The sequence below is a fragment of the Rhipicephalus microplus genome, chromosome 1 (genome assembly GCF_043290135.1).
Source record: "Rhipicephalus microplus isolate Deutch F79 chromosome 1, USDA_Rmic, whole genome shotgun sequence".
NCBI lineage: Eukaryota > Metazoa > Arthropoda > Arachnida > Ixodida > Ixodidae > Rhipicephalus > Rhipicephalus microplus.
The window spans coordinates 247,434,274-247,449,597 of record NC_134700.1 but is presented as its reverse complement, the minus strand read 5'-3'; the positions used below and the strand labels follow the sequence as shown (position 1 = coordinate 247,449,597).

At 43.7% G+C, this 15,324-nt stretch overlaps 1 protein-coding gene and 1 long non-coding RNA gene across 15 annotated transcripts in view; one reads left to right on the top strand and one right to left on the bottom strand.

The window, feature by feature from the left end:
- Positions 1 to 10,030, bottom strand: part of LOC119185067 (uncharacterized) — a 97,627-nt gene extending 87,597 nt beyond the window's left edge. For 13 of the 14 annotated variants that reach the window (XR_012894869.1, XR_012894861.1, XR_012894859.1 and 10 more), the window contains exons 1-2: positions 9,939 to 10,030; positions 9,405 to 9,612 (exon numbers count right to left, since the gene is read on the bottom strand). This is a non-coding gene — a long non-coding RNA (uncharacterized LOC119185067). Of the gene's footprint in view, positions 1 to 9,315; positions 9,613 to 9,938 lie in introns of those variants that run through there. The other variant, XR_005111481.2, reaches the window with a different exon arrangement.
- Positions 10,031 to 11,561: 1,531 nt separating this feature from the next.
- On the top strand, positions 11,562 to 12,764 carry LOC119185104 (uncharacterized). Its single transcript, XM_037434228.2, has one exon. It carries the CDS (start codon positions 11,703 to 11,705, stop codon positions 12,333 to 12,335), a length of 633 nt encoding a protein of 210 aa, XP_037290125.2. The 5' UTR covers positions 11,562 to 11,702; the 3' UTR covers positions 12,336 to 12,764.
- Positions 12,765 to 15,324: the final 2,560 nt, after the last annotated feature.

The window sequence follows — 15,324 nt, the reverse complement described above, 5'->3', positions numbered from 1 at the left end:
TTTTGCATTCCTTTCAAAATCAAACAATAAAAGCGCATTGTTCCGGTATCTTAGATCTATCAAATTATTTTCACGTCCCTTAAATGCCGAATCAATAGTGCATACTACTCAAGAAATAGAAGATTCGCTATAGGTGCAATCGCCAGGGGTTTGGAGGCTAGATTGTCTACCTGCATTATTTCACCTCTTGTGAGGCAAGACACTCTCGAAAACACTGAAGATATATCATTGTCGGTCCTCTCGTCAGTTGTAGCACGTTCACCAGCGGCTGCACCAGGCCCTGATAGTATCACTATGAAGTTGCTGAACATTTTCTTGGATGTTGCTCCGAATGTGTTATAGGATACCGTAAATTATTCTATAAAACACCCTTGGATTCCTTCTGTGTGGAATGTAGCTAAAGTGATACCCCGCTTAAAGATAAAAACAAGGGACTTACTCTATGACCGATATTGTTAACATCCAATTTTGTTAAATTGATAGAGGGACTATTACATGCTCAGATAACTAACTTCGTTATTGTTAAACAATTATTAAATCCCTGTCGAATTGGTTTTAGAACAGGAATGTCTATCGGGTGTGCTCACGTCGATTTGGAGAGCAGAATCGAGCTAGCACGGCGATAGAAACAGTATGCAGCATTACTTAGACTAGATATCTCTAAAGCCTACGATACTGACGAATACCCAATTTTATTAAGAAGGATGAGAGAGATTGGCTGGCCTGACTTTTTTTATCGCGTGGGCGACTGAGTTTTAGCTGAACAGGGAGTTTTACTGTGTACTGGGTGGGATATCAAAAGAGAAATTCAGACAGATACGAGGTGATCCCCAAGGAGCGGTTTTGTCCCCGCTACTATTTAATATCTTGCTTAGCTCCATTCCTCGTCATCAAAGAGTGAACACGTGTGTTTACGCGGATGACATAGCATTCTTTGCATCTGCGGATGACACAAAATCACTTTATACCCATTTACAAGGATACTTATCTACCTTGGAAGATTGGCTAGGCAGCATTTGTTTAACTCTTAATGTACAGAAATGTGCCGTTCTAGGGTTCTCCCCGCAAGACAATATAAATATGTCTCCCATTCCACCAAGCTTACATTCCCCAAGTGCAAACACTCAAGTACCTCGGAATCATCTATGACGGAAAGCTCCACTGGAGGATGTATATTGAACATACAGGGACCAAAGCGTCACATGCGTTAGGCCTACTTAGAAGGATTAGTAACAGTCGATGGGGCATGCGGACAGACGCCTTAATAATGATTTACCAGATGTACATACGCCCTATATTGGAGTTTGGGTGTGCCTTATTCTCTGGCGTACCAGCATGGATGATACTCTCTTAGTTCTAATTGAGCGCCAAGCACTTCGCTAGTGCCTGGGGTTACCCAAATTTGTAGCAAACTCTGTTCTATATAAGGAATCACGAATTCCTTCTTTACCTGTTAGATTCAAATTATTACCGATTCAAGCATTTTTAGGATTCTATGACTCGCCGATAAGACGAGTAGAATATATATTTATCAGTGATCCAGCTCTGTTTTTTAATAAAACATGGCCTCGCTTTCATACTCCTCAGGTAATCGTTACGCAGAAGCTGTTGGACCCATTGCAGATAAGACTTAATGATATAATGCCTATGAGTGGAAGGTTCAGTGAATTATCCATATCTTATGACGATATATTTCCTAACAATGTGAAATTACAACGTAGTAATCTTCTGAACGGCATTTTTCAAGAGCACTTAAATCAAATTGATTCTACGGTTGTGATAGCAACTGATGCTTCGCAGTGTGAAGAAAAGGCCGGGTGGGAATTTTTTCTACACAACTATACTGGTCGTTTTCAGTTAGGCTTCCTGATTACAATCAAATACTTTTGGCCGAGTTCTTAGCTGTTATATTAGCCCTACGTAAAATTCCTTTAACCATTACTTCTGTGGCTATAGTTACAGATTCATTGTCGTTGTGTTCAGCACTAACTGCCTCAACAGATTCGGACATTCTAAGGTTATTGCGATTACTTGTTCCTCATCATTTGCGAAACCTGCGATTAATTTGGGTGTGGAGACACAAAAGAATTGTACTCAATGAAGTTGCGGACTCTCTGGCGAAATCTTCTCTGGCAGGTGCAGTTCTCTCTTTCCTTCCTGTTACGGCGTTTGTTACTGCGGCAAGGTTCAGAAAGTATGCATTATCTGTGTTCACTCCACGTCTTGATTCATCACCAGACTTTCTGCACCTACAGTTTCCTTGGAGCAGGAAATGGTGTGCAGCAAGACGAGCTGAAGTTGCAATAACCAGAATGCGTTGTAGAATTCCAAACCTAAATTTTTACACGCAGAGAGCGGGTTTGACCGTCTCCCCTTAATGTTCCTATTGCAACGAACTCGAAACTATCGAACACTTCTTATTGTGCTGCCGACGTTTTTCCTTACACAGAAAACGTATCGAAATTATATTGCGGCAATGTGGTCTACCGGTTACGTCGGTTGTTCTGCTATCATTTTGGGCCTTCGCGCTGGGGCACTCGGACCGGAATATTTTCAAAGCTATCGGAGAGTTTATATGCGACTCGAATAGATTTGCTAGGTGTATCAACTATTAAAATTATTTTATTCAGCCTTCCTAGTCAAAAGAACTTCAGTCTCTGGGATATTACACAGGATAGAGCGACTTAAAGTTACAATTATTCATAATTACCCTTACATTAAAAAAATCATCTCAGAATCACTTTAGCTCGTATTAAATATTAGTCATAAATCTAGTAAGTATGATCCTTCCGACTCATGGACGATCCCCCAGAGTGGGTAGGTGCCAATGAGGCAAGGAGCATCATCATCATCATCATCAGACTGAAGCAACTACTTGCAAGGTCCAAGTCTTGTAGGGAACATCCGCCTCCTGAACGATCGCAATCGTTTGTCTCATAACTGGGAGCTCTTCACATCTACTGGCCACCTCTGCTACTCATGCTTGTTGCTTGTCACACAGCGTAGCAAAAACAACGAGTCGGGAACTAAGCGCGGTATTTGCTACAACGAACGCAGAACTGATCTGCGTAATCAGAAAGCACCTCAATGAGAGCGCGCAATATGACTTGCCGTGGTTCACGGTTCCCGCATGCCATTCATCAGTAGGATGCTCTCCGATATATGGTCGCCGACAACGAAATGCGCCCTTTCTCGCAGCCACAGCGGCTGCGCGATTTGAAAAATATAGGCTTGTGCGAATAGTGAATTGTAGGCGAATAGCGAATTTCAAGCGAATAGTGACCCGGTAATCTAATAATTGCGAATCAAATTGTACTATGACATTTTATGCAAAAAAAACGGAATGTTTGTGACCTAACTAACGTGCACAATATTTTAAAAAAAACTGTGCAGATGCCCTTTTCTGTTGTAGTAGTTGGTCAACGGAGATGGAAACAACTTAAAATGGTAGCAAGGTCAGTAAGTAGTTGCAAGTAGCAGAAAGTAGTAGCAAGAACACAAGTGGCTAGCTGTAAAATATGTTACGTTTTAAAATTTACTATACTAAGCGAATAAAATTCAGTGCAAGAAGCTATTAAACGCAAAAAATGATTAACCGATGTGAAAGTAAAAAACTTCTTTCACGTTGAAGTGAGGCTTCGCGACAGTGCAGATTCTCTTTGACTAGTTGTTTTCTCTGCTTAGCGTTCCTGCACTGCAGTTAAACCACTTTTACAAGGAGTGAGTGAGTGAGTGAGTGAGTGAGTGAGTGAGTGAGTGAGTGAGTGAGTGAATGAGTGAGTTAGTGAGTGAGTGAGCGAGAACAACTTTATCATGGTCCAGTGCAGATGATGAGGTTAGGGTCACATGCGGACAGATATACAACTCTTCGTTCACTTCGAATACTTCAGAAATTTCAAAATCAAACTTGAATCAAAGCGAATTCGAATACTGCAATATCCTGATATTCGCACAATGTGAACATTCACACAAGACTAGAAAAATACACTCATAGAATATCAAGCCAGCGTCACCGAGACTTTTGTTCATTGACAGCGAATTTATTTCCCTGGACGGAGTACAATTTCCCTGAGACCACTGAGTTTATCCAGACTAACAGAAATGCCTGAGAATTCATGGTTTTCCCTGTCGGTAGACAGGGAAAACCTTTTCACCTGTGCTCCCAAAAGTTTGGAACATAAATGCTGCTCCGAGAACCACGTCTAAAGAGGCGGCTTGTGTGTTGGTACACAATCCTAACAATTAGCAGCATTAGAACACCATGCATCCGTTTTCTACTGCAGTACGTCGTGGAATCGCGTCAAAGCTTCTACGTCTAAATCGACCAGGCCGGGAGGGGGGGGGGGGGGTGATACTCTCAGGCTTGCTATCTACCAATCGACATCGAAACAGACATACATGCAAAGCTGCATCAATACTGACTGACTACTAATTGCAATGCGATCAATGAGATAACACCGTGCCCATTGACCATGTTGGGTGACTAATATAAATGGCATACAGCGACTCTCTTTAATATAAATGGTCTCTTCAAACCGTTTTTTGGACAGCTCCACGTTTGAGCATGGGCCCTGGAACGTATAGAGTGCCATGTACACGGATTGCCTGCAACTTCTCACGAAAATGACAAAGTTCCCGAGTGATTTGTGGTGATGCCTGCTTTACGTCTTTGCTGAATGAATTACATACTTTACTCGCTATTTCGTGTGATCTTTCAGATTGATGCTTGCAATTTAGCTTGAAAACCAGACTGCGGTATACTGAACTGAACAGGAACCGAGAGAGGGAGATAGAAACCATGAGCCCATTGCACCGACTTGCACATGTGGAATACCGGCATGATATTGACATCTTGGCCGTTAACTCAGTTTTATCACATTCGATGGACGGCATCAGGCGTGGTTTCCCACTGTCGCATAACTTCACTTTCCGTGTATAAACGTGGCTTCGTATATTTGTGACCACCAAGGCGTTCTTAAATTCTTGAGATCGGATGCATCACAAATGTAGTAAGATTTGTAAGTGCCTCTAGTCGCATACATCGACAAACCAACAAACATTTTCTTTTCAATAGGGCGTCTTCATATATATATATGCTCCTAAATGGTTCCGGTGTTGTTGAAGGTTCCATGTTGGGCCTGTCATTAAGATGAAATTTTTTAAGTGGCTCATTAGATGCAAGCCTTGAAACATGTGACGTACGGTACAGAAACTTGCGTGCACATCAGAGCGTGATCTTCCAAAACAAAAGTAAAAAAAAGGTTCGAAACAGAATCTAACCCAAGAACCAAAGCCTGGATGTAGTGAGAAGTACATCCTCGCTTCTTTTTCTTTTTTTCGCTTTCATGGCGAAGCTTGTTTTCTATCGGACACGACCAATCGGGAGGTGTAGGGAGTGCTACGGTGTGAAACTTCGTCCCCTTCATTGGAAAAACCTGCATGAGCACGCCTATGATCTGACGATAATTCGGGGGGATTTAACGCCCCCAAACCACGATATGATTATGAAGGACGCCTAAGTGGAGGGTTCAGCAAATTTCGACGAACTATAGGATTCTTTAACGGGCGCCTGAATCTAAGCACACGGGCCTCATTGTCTTCTCTATGTGGCCGCAGCCGCCAGGATTCAAATCCGCGACCTGCGGTAAAAAGTCTAGCGCCATATCTAGTAAGCCATTGTGGCGGGTTACGCCATAGCTCACAAATTCTCTATACATTTATAAGGCCACCATTGTATGAGACATCCCCTGATAGTCACAGTGCATGCTTGCACACAGGAACTTCGATAGGTCAAGCAAGAAAATATGTACTAGACGGTTGTTTATATTTCTTTGTAACATATGCACAAAAGAATAGGCCACATTGCTGTGAGTAATAATTTTAGGGCTAAGATGATAGCGCGAGAACAGAACACACAGCGACAAGAAGGACACGAAGGACACGAGCGCTCGTGTCCTTCGTGTCCTTCTTGTCTCTGTGTGTTCGTTCTGTTCTCGCGCTATAACTATCATCATGTCACACCAACTAGCCCAAGCTGTCACACTTTTAGAGCTAAGATTCGGCATTGACAGTCTCGCCACTGTGATTGAATTCAATTTTTCGTGCTCCACATGACCTTTTGCTCCAAGCGAATCGGAAAGTTTTGTAAGTCAGAGGAAGATACGAGAACAGATATTGCAGTTAAAGTGTTGCGCCTTCTAAGCCTGACCGCAATAATAAAAGCGACGGAAGCACATAAAATACGGGGCTTACAAGGAAAGCATGGCTGCCGCACCACTTAAAAATATATATTTGGGTCTAAGTACCTTTACGAATTCAATTCGTTTTCGCCCGAGCTGAAAAACGTCGTCAATGGGAATCGGGAAGTTGGTTTATCTTCCTTGCAAGTCAGATTGAAACGACCGCGGTGGGTCGTTACCGGTTTATACGGCTTCCCTTTTTTTTCGCCTGATTAGCCACACGTTTCGGTAGCACTACCCCAGTTCATGTCAAACGACGTATAGTACGGGAAGACGGTCTCGCTTCAACTGCACAGCTCTAACATCGCACGGCTTGACTACGATAACGGGAAAGTAGGAAAAAAAAATGGGACTGTAGCTGGAAACGGTGATGACGTTGCCTGTGTTTCTGTTTTACGACCTACTGGCGCAAGCGCTAGCTTTCACTTCAGAGGCAAAGACAATGGGCCTTCGCTGTTTGCGCTGCGTGTCGTGTGTGTTGCTCTGGTGTAAGTGTGTGTGCTTGTGTGAGTGTTTGCGTGAGTCGAGGTTGCGCCAAATTTCTAAGTATCTGAAGCGTAGGTTGCCACAATGATTATGCAAAGTTAGTTCAAGCGATCCTGAAGTAACCTGTCAAAGACATTGCCACAGAAGCTGCTTTGAAATGCTGAAAAACACGTCAGCATACCCAAATTCATGACTCCCGAAGTTAAGCGGCTGCTTAATGCGATATCATCATTGACCTTTACATTCAAATGATCCAGTAGTTGTGCGTTGTAATCACCAGTGAGACGTCCGAGGCCATCAAACATAGCATGGCCGCAGACAACATAGCATGGCCTTCAAGGAGATTAATGAAGCCTTACCAATGCATGAATTTTATTCATTATTTCAACAACAGAATATAATTATGGTAGCGAGACTTTTTCCACAATTTTTACCGTGACATGTCATCGACGTGTTAAGACAGGTCGATTATTCGGTCTCTTTAACTCAGGCAATCACGTCTAGAGACTGCAATTCGCTCGGTTATTAACACTACAGCTACGAGAAATCGTTTATTTATGTTCAATACAAGGCGAAATAAAGCATGCATGTGATTATACTTATATTTTCAGTGCCCACCGTTGTAACTGCCTTTTGCCTCAAATATTGTTCATTTGAATCTTTCTCTAAACAAGCGATATCTGCTGCAGTTATGAATGAGCCACTTCCTCTCTGCTTGTGTCGTTCACAGATATTTCTACTGATTTTCCACAGCTACAGTCGCGGTGTACCTGCAGCTCACATTTGAATTTCTCCAAGCGTCACAAGACGGCGTGAGTATGGTACCAACTTTTGATTGATAACCTTAAGTGAACTCGCAGTTGCCCGCGAATATTGTTGAAATCTGCAGTTATAAAACAGAGCTAATCTTGTTCCCCACAGAATAGACCGCGCGGCTGACATGTGTCCTCAGGCACCAGTGGAAAATGATCGACGGTCGTCTCTATATCCACCGTCTGCCGGGACAATAAGAATGTAGCTCGGATATGCAGCATTTGATGATTTCAATCACCTTAGGAGCAATGTTACAGCACTAAAATCTCAACAAGAAAAAAATTATTTGCTGCAGATTACTTCCATAGACGACTTTCACAGTTGTCTGATTTACACTCCCCCTTTTCACGGAGCAAATTAAAGTTACCACTCGATAACTAGTCTAAATTTTCGCCAATGAAAGAGTCTGACCTTACGGGAATTCAAAAAAAGTTCTCCTAGCATAAGTGGTAGGACGTTCTTGCGGGAAAAACTTGTGTAATACCAGCCTCTGCAGTGCTGGTATTTGTGATCGATTATGTAAACAAAAAATTTGCGGACTACACCTCAATTTTTTTTTCTGAATCGCTCCTCGATATCGATAAAGATGGGAACTCGGGCGCTTAAATCTGTAGAACACAGTGTGAATAATCGTATTATCTTTTATCACTCGTGTTACGAGACTATAGATAAGTGCAAGTATAGTGTCCGCTTCTACTTTTGTTTCATTCCGCCCCAGCCTTTTACCCAGCATAAGATTGCCGGCCGGTCAAAGCACTGGCCAACTTCTCTATCAGTACATTTGGTGCTCACTTGCAACTTCCACATAATGCTGACATCAAACGCCTACCCAAGCAGCATCTGAGGTCGCTGGTTATGATGAGAATTCTTGCAGGCGGCATCTCCCAATACTTTCAGTTACGGAACAAGAATAAATGACACAACACAATGATGGCTTATATGCCTTCTCAGAGATTCTACATTTCTCGGATAAATTATGATAGACTACAAGCGCTGTGACAATGTGGAGGCGTCATGTAAAGGAGAATTCCGAACCTTGTATGTCACTGATGTATATTTTTTCGTGTTTCAAGATTGATGACTTGCATATACCTCGGAAGTGGTCACGCGAAGACGCAGACAGCTTTTATAGTATGAATTGACTAACAAGTGAAATCAGATTTATTTTTTTTCTTTGTCCAATCGATGCTTGAACACAACGGAGTCTTCGATTCATCGCGCAAGTAGCCTTGTATAAGGCAACGAAGATCGAACCATGACAACGTAATATGGCTGAATATATTGAATATGGGATCGCTCCTTTCGATCCATAGAAATATTTCACAGAAAACAATGTTACATAACTGTGCGGTTTTCCTTTATTTTCACAACTCCTCAAGCCAACGCTTGTGGGGATTTGTTCCGAAATGAAGCAAGAAATAGGCTCTTCACCCACTAAAATAATATTTTTACTTGTTAAAAAATAAATAAAACTCTGAAGCTAGCTAATAGTTACCTTCACATATCTAGAGACCTTACCCAGTGTAGATCCAAATTTCAACAGCTATCGTTTCACGAGTGAGACGATTTGGCCCACGTTTGGGGTTATTTCCAATCATTAAGAAAAAAACTGCTCTGGCGTTGGTCGATCAAATGAGCTTATCACGAGTCAGTAGAGATACAGAGCGTAATCTTTCCCTTGCGAATAGCACCTTAGACTGACGCTGACACGACGAAATAAATTCCAACCTCCTTGTATGTGGTTCTCCTAAAGAATGGCACAATAGATAGAACTCGATCGGTTATGAATGTATTTTTTATTGTTGGGCTTTTTTATGTTGGGCAACTGCGCTCACTCTTTTTTTTTTTCGTGAACGGCATACGTACCTCAGTTACTCTGTTGACTCATCTTGCTATATTTCAGCCTGCACAACCTAAGATGAAGCCTACAACCTCAGATAAACGAGTGCGCACACAACCTGCGGCATTCGTTATCGCACGCACTACGTGCCTCTCCTCCAATGCGCATGCCGCGCCGCTATCAGCGGCGACTCGGCGCTGATAATGATCTTCTCATCACCGGGGGAGATACATCCTGCATACAGAAAAATGTGCAAATCTGGAACAAGGTCACCATCAACGCTGTGTACGAACAGCTGCGCTGCTTTGTACAAGATATTTTCAATACGCAAAGCTTCCAGTAGACAAGGCCTCGAACACAAGGAAACGTACACAATCAAGCGCGAGATAAACAATTTAACGTTTACTACTCTACCCGAAATGCTACAGAACACGCAGCGTTTCAGTGTCATTTACGTTCAAACGTGCACCGCGAAGACATTTCAGTGCGCTAGTTGAAGTTTTCCAAAGAAATTTTACTTTTAACACACTATCAATAGCGATAACTGAAAATAAACTTACCATGATTTCGTCGTCACGGTGGAACCTCCTAGAGGGAGCCGATAAAGCCGCCGTATCGGAAATGAAACTGGCTCATATTATAAGACCACAAGCTACTACTTCTTACACCGTGTATAAGACTGCCACTCAAGTGACGCCTCCGTGATGCTCGCATCTGAGATCCGGCTTCCCACGGCTCAAAACGACACATTGCACCAGCGCCAACAAGCAGCGCCGAACCGGTCTTCCCATCTTGCCAGCCTTCGACAGCAGCGCAGACCTGCTTGCCGACGATTCCAGGTCGAAGCCGCAGCGTCCTGCGCGTCGCGACCTTTTATACCGTTCCCGCGCTGTTCTAGAAGCATCCAAAACGTCATCTGAAGTCTCCGACCAATCGGAGAGAAGCGGCCAGTTTCCGCAGTGGTGCGAGCACTCCCATTGGCTCTCGCGCTTTCGAATGGTCCAGAATGATCTCCGATGTTCTCTGCGAGCTTCCTAGCCTTGTTTCAGGGTTTTACAAAGCCCGCGGAAGTAAAACAGCGAAAGCACACCACTCGCTGAATATTTGTGCGTTGTGGCTTGGTAATGCCGTTTGCCTACGCTCCGCGCGAGCTAATTTATAACAAAACACGCGCCGCCTTTCTTGTTTCAGGTCGGTTTCAACGAACACAATTAGACCGGATGTAGTTGTTGCCACGTTCAACAGATGGCGCGCTATGTCCAGCCGCACGGCTATGTCAACAAAGAGCGTTAAGGGAAAAGTCAGGGAGGCGGAGAGGATTTACTGGATGGCAGCTATGGAGAAAAAACCGGCTTTGAGTAACTACCGAAAGGGCAAAAATGAAATAAGGAGGGAGGCATTTTACGATAATTCAAGGGGAAGCGCTTTACTGTTTGAAGCGAGATCGGGTTGCCTTAGAACGCGTAGTTATAAAGCAAGATTCAGTAAAGAAGAAGAACAATGCACATGCTGCGGGAAAGATAAGGAAACGGCGGAGCATGTTCTGATTGAATGTGGAGATATTCCCCCAGGTGTACGTTTGGGCACGAGCCTACAGGAAGCCTTGGGTTTTAGGGACAACAATGGAAAGCTGAACACACCCGTGATTGAAATAAGTAAGAGACGGTTAGAGTATTGGTGGCAGAAAATTAGAGAGAAAGGACAAAAATAAATATTGGAAAAATAAAATATGGACAGTGTGCCGTAAATGGCAGAGAACTTAAGCTGAAAATTTACCTTTTTTCCATTAAGATAGAATTTATCGAAGTAGAGGCATTAGGCCAACATAAAAAAAAAAGGGAAAAAAGGGAAAAAAGGTTTTTTTTTTTTTTTGGTCGAGCCTGGTGGCATACTTGTCACCACCCCGTTATAAAGGGGACGCTCATAGCATCCATCCATCCATCCATCCACGGAGGAAGAAAAGTTTCGTGTTTGGGTGTGGGTTGTGGGGGAGAGTGGTCGCCGAGTGCGCAGCGAAGCGTGAGGAGGTTTCCGCCGGCTCTTCGGCATTCGAGATGTTTCTAGAAATGCGTCGAAGCAAAACAGATCGCACGTGCGCATTAGTCATACAAAGGTTACGCTCTCGAAGGACGGCGCCGTTGTGCGTTGTAATGATACGCCGACTCACAGGCTGGTTCTGGCGCAATACGCGGCAATGCGCGTCACAATAAATACGCGCTCCGCGCGGAACATCTCACTTTACGAGCACATCTTTCGACGCGAAAGTTGTCTCTCCCGCGCCTTGTTTTTGGATCACCTTTCTGCTGTAGCAAGTCGGCTCAGAAATGCTGCTTTATCCAGTGGTGCCGAGTTTGGCCGATGTGATCGCTTTCGCCGAGGCCAACCCATGGGTGATGGATGGCTTGCCTCCCGTGACTGCACCGCTTATTGATCAGTTCTTGAGCGAGGTGTTCGCGCCCTTCGAGTCAGGGAAAGCTGGGCCGTGTGCTCCTGATGAGGCGAACTGTCCACCACCCGGCGAAAGCAAGGTCTTGGTTGAAGACGGCGGTGACATAGAGGATGCGCTGCCCAACGTAAACAGCGCTTCAGCGTGCAGCGGCAGCAACGACTCGAATGAGGCCTCAGGTGCCTGCGCGGCAACTTGTGATGACGAGCATCGCTCATTGCCGGAGTTCTCCCGCTCGTTTGACGTTGCGGGTTTCGTCGCCGGGGAGATAACCGTGAAGACTGTGGGTAACTGCGTCGAAGTTCACGCCGGTCACCTAGAGAAGCCCTCGCCAGGAGAAGAGGGAGACTACGTCCGCCGAGAGTACACCCATCGCTTCACGCTGCCAGACGACGTGCGACAAGATTCGATTACATCTGTTCTGACCGAGGAAGGAACCCTGGTGGTGCGAGCCCTGAGGAATGGTGTCGCCCGCGCCGACGAAGCCAGTGGCAGAAGTACTGTCAGTTAATGTCGAGGCATGAATTCAGCCTCGCTAATGCGGAAACTGCTGTCCGGCTCAAGGAGCTACAACACTGTTGGAGATGACCACCCAGACCACATTTGTGAAAAAACTATCGCGGTTGACTGAGCAAACTGTTCATCACTACCCATGTTATTGAAGCCATGGCACCACATGTATGAGACGCCAACAGCCTATAAATGCCGAAACTATACGTTTTCCGTACTTGCTAGCTAGTATCGCGGTTCATAAATGATGTCTGTGTGTATTAAATATCATTTGTGTAGTACTTCGGCTTATGCATGTATGCACATATGCGCGTGTTCGATGCTGTTTGAAAATGTTCCAGGTTGGGGAGATAAACTGCTTCTATCAAATGTTAGGCCCAGAGAACGATAGTAGGTTAGTGAATGATTGAAATAAAAGCAATAAGACGAATCGATGGAAAATGTCTTACGTGATTCACTGCCGCACCGCAATGAACCAGGATGAACCAAACGCCGGGCAGCGAAATGAGCTGAAGAAATGACCGTCAGGCACTGCCTGAACGTCAGCTTTCCGCGAAAAATCGATTTTCGCTAATTAAAGGTATCTCTCTCTCTCTTGAGAAGCAGTCCAGACATTGAAATAAGCTTGAGTCAAGTTCGTATGCCAACGTGAGTCAGCTCTAAATAGCAGCCGAATGTCAAGCGACTTCAACGCGCAGTTTGACTATCTTTCGCCTTATTTATATTCCTTTTTTTTTACAGCGTATTTCGTATTTTGGAGTATTTAAACGCTTATTTCACGTAAATTATTAAATTTGTAATAACTGTGGCGAATGCAAGCGTTCACTAAATAAGCATTTTAGGTCCCCTCTTGCAATTTTGTGAGAAAATGCCTGGTTATAAACGGTTTCAAGATCGCAAGCGTTGTACCCCTAAAAACTTCCGGCCACCTCATTAACCAGCTCCTAACGTGAAAACTGAGAGCACGTTTTCAAGCTCTTTTTTTTTTTTCAAGGACTAAGGAAAATATCTCTGTAAGGTTCGAGGGAATATCTTGTAATTTTTATGTAGCTAAAGAAGACATTTATTTGAAAATATTGTGCCAAATAAGCGAAGGAAACTGCAGAAAATTAGCGGGCTATATTTTAAAGCTCTTCTTGCCCACCGATGCTACAAGGCACATTGGCGGACGAAACCGGATGTCATCAAGGGCCTGTGTTGGTAAACAATGAAAGGGTCTATACTCTTGCTTCAATACGCCTTTGACTGCAAAACTTGCACCGAATTGCGACCGTGGGAAGTAACATGTTTTGAAGGTGAGCGACTATTGCCAGAATTGGTACACGCTCCACGTAACCAAAGCACTTGTATCAGTTCAGATAGTATTAAAGTTTGCTTGAGATCGCGCACTCGATAGGTAGCAGGTATTTTTTTTTTTTTACATATTCCTGCATCAAGTGGAAACACTGCCTGTGTACAGGCGTCTTCGAGACTACCATTTTGCTGGGTGCAACTCGATTTCGATCTACGTATCTATACAGGCATGTGGACGAATTCGAATTGTACATGTCTGGCACCGATGTTGCGAGAATGTCTCGTGTATTACTGCCCATTAACTGGATTGATCGATTTGCATATGGATGTCACTGTGTGTAGTGGATAACGAAGGAGGAGGAATATTTTTTATATTCAAAGAGAACATGTCGTCGTCATATTTTTCCAAGGACAAGACTGACAGCATACGGATGTCACTGTGTGTAGTGGATAATGAAGGAGGAGGAATATTTTTTTTTATATTCAATGAGAACATGTCGTCGTCATATTTTTCCAAGGACAAGACTGACAGCATACATCTATGATAACATTAGGCAATATTATTACCATAATCACTATCAGTGCCCGTACATGATACGTGGGTACTTGTTCATCGTAGGGTAAGTCTCACTCACGTACCTGTGCAGCGCCAAGTACAGGTCATGGCATACGCAACTATAGGCTTCCTGTGCAGACTATAAGATATGCAATGGACGTCAATGAACAGATAGATGCTTCGCGAATCACACAATATGTGAAAGAGAAAGTATCACGTGACCTCACTCTCACTCTTTGTGTACCTTTACAGTTGGTGTGAAGTGTAGGATGCTATTAAACGAATAGCGGTTGACAATGGAACTATATACGCCATTGTCCTCGATAGAGCTATCCAACGCTCTTCCGACACCCTGTTTCTTCAGCTTCCGTTCATTGTTTTGCTGTTGTTGACAAACCTGTGTCCTTGTCAAATCATTTTGCACATGTTTATCAAAAACAATGTGGACGATTATGCGTCAAATTTTTATTGAATATTTGACCTGCTGTTCCGTTGACGTCTCGTAATTTTTCTGACACGTTCTCCACGCGCTTTCGTTGCTTGTTATCGTGTTTAAAATCTGCCCTAACTCAGCATAATGATTCTCACTCCCTCTTGGCTTGCTTGTGCATGTAACTGCAAAAGATGTGAATTTTTGTGTGGTCGAACCTCCCAGACATATAAAATAGACATCTAAAACAAGCCTACTATAGTTCGCAATATGTCGTGTTCAGGTATCATTTCATCCAGGATTTCGGAGTATTGAGAAAATAATAAACAATATGTCATTTATTTTTCATCAAGATATTGAGGGAGGCTGGAAGAAAAAACTAAGAGACAGCTTGACTAGCTCCAGCCCCCCAAAAGTACACCTTGCCGATTATACATCCATGCAAACGAACAGGCTTATTGACAGTGCAAAACAGACAACAAGGGAGAAAATACGAAACAACGGAGAAACAGAATTATGAGCAACAATGCAGGGTAATTCAACTGATTGATTGATTGATTTGTGGGGCTTAACGCCCCAAAACCACCATATGATTATGAGAGACGCCGTAGTGGAGTGCTCCGGAAATTTCGACTACCTGGGGTTCTGTAACGTGCACCGAAATCTGAGCACACGGGCCTACAACATTTCCGCCTCCATCGGAAATGCAGC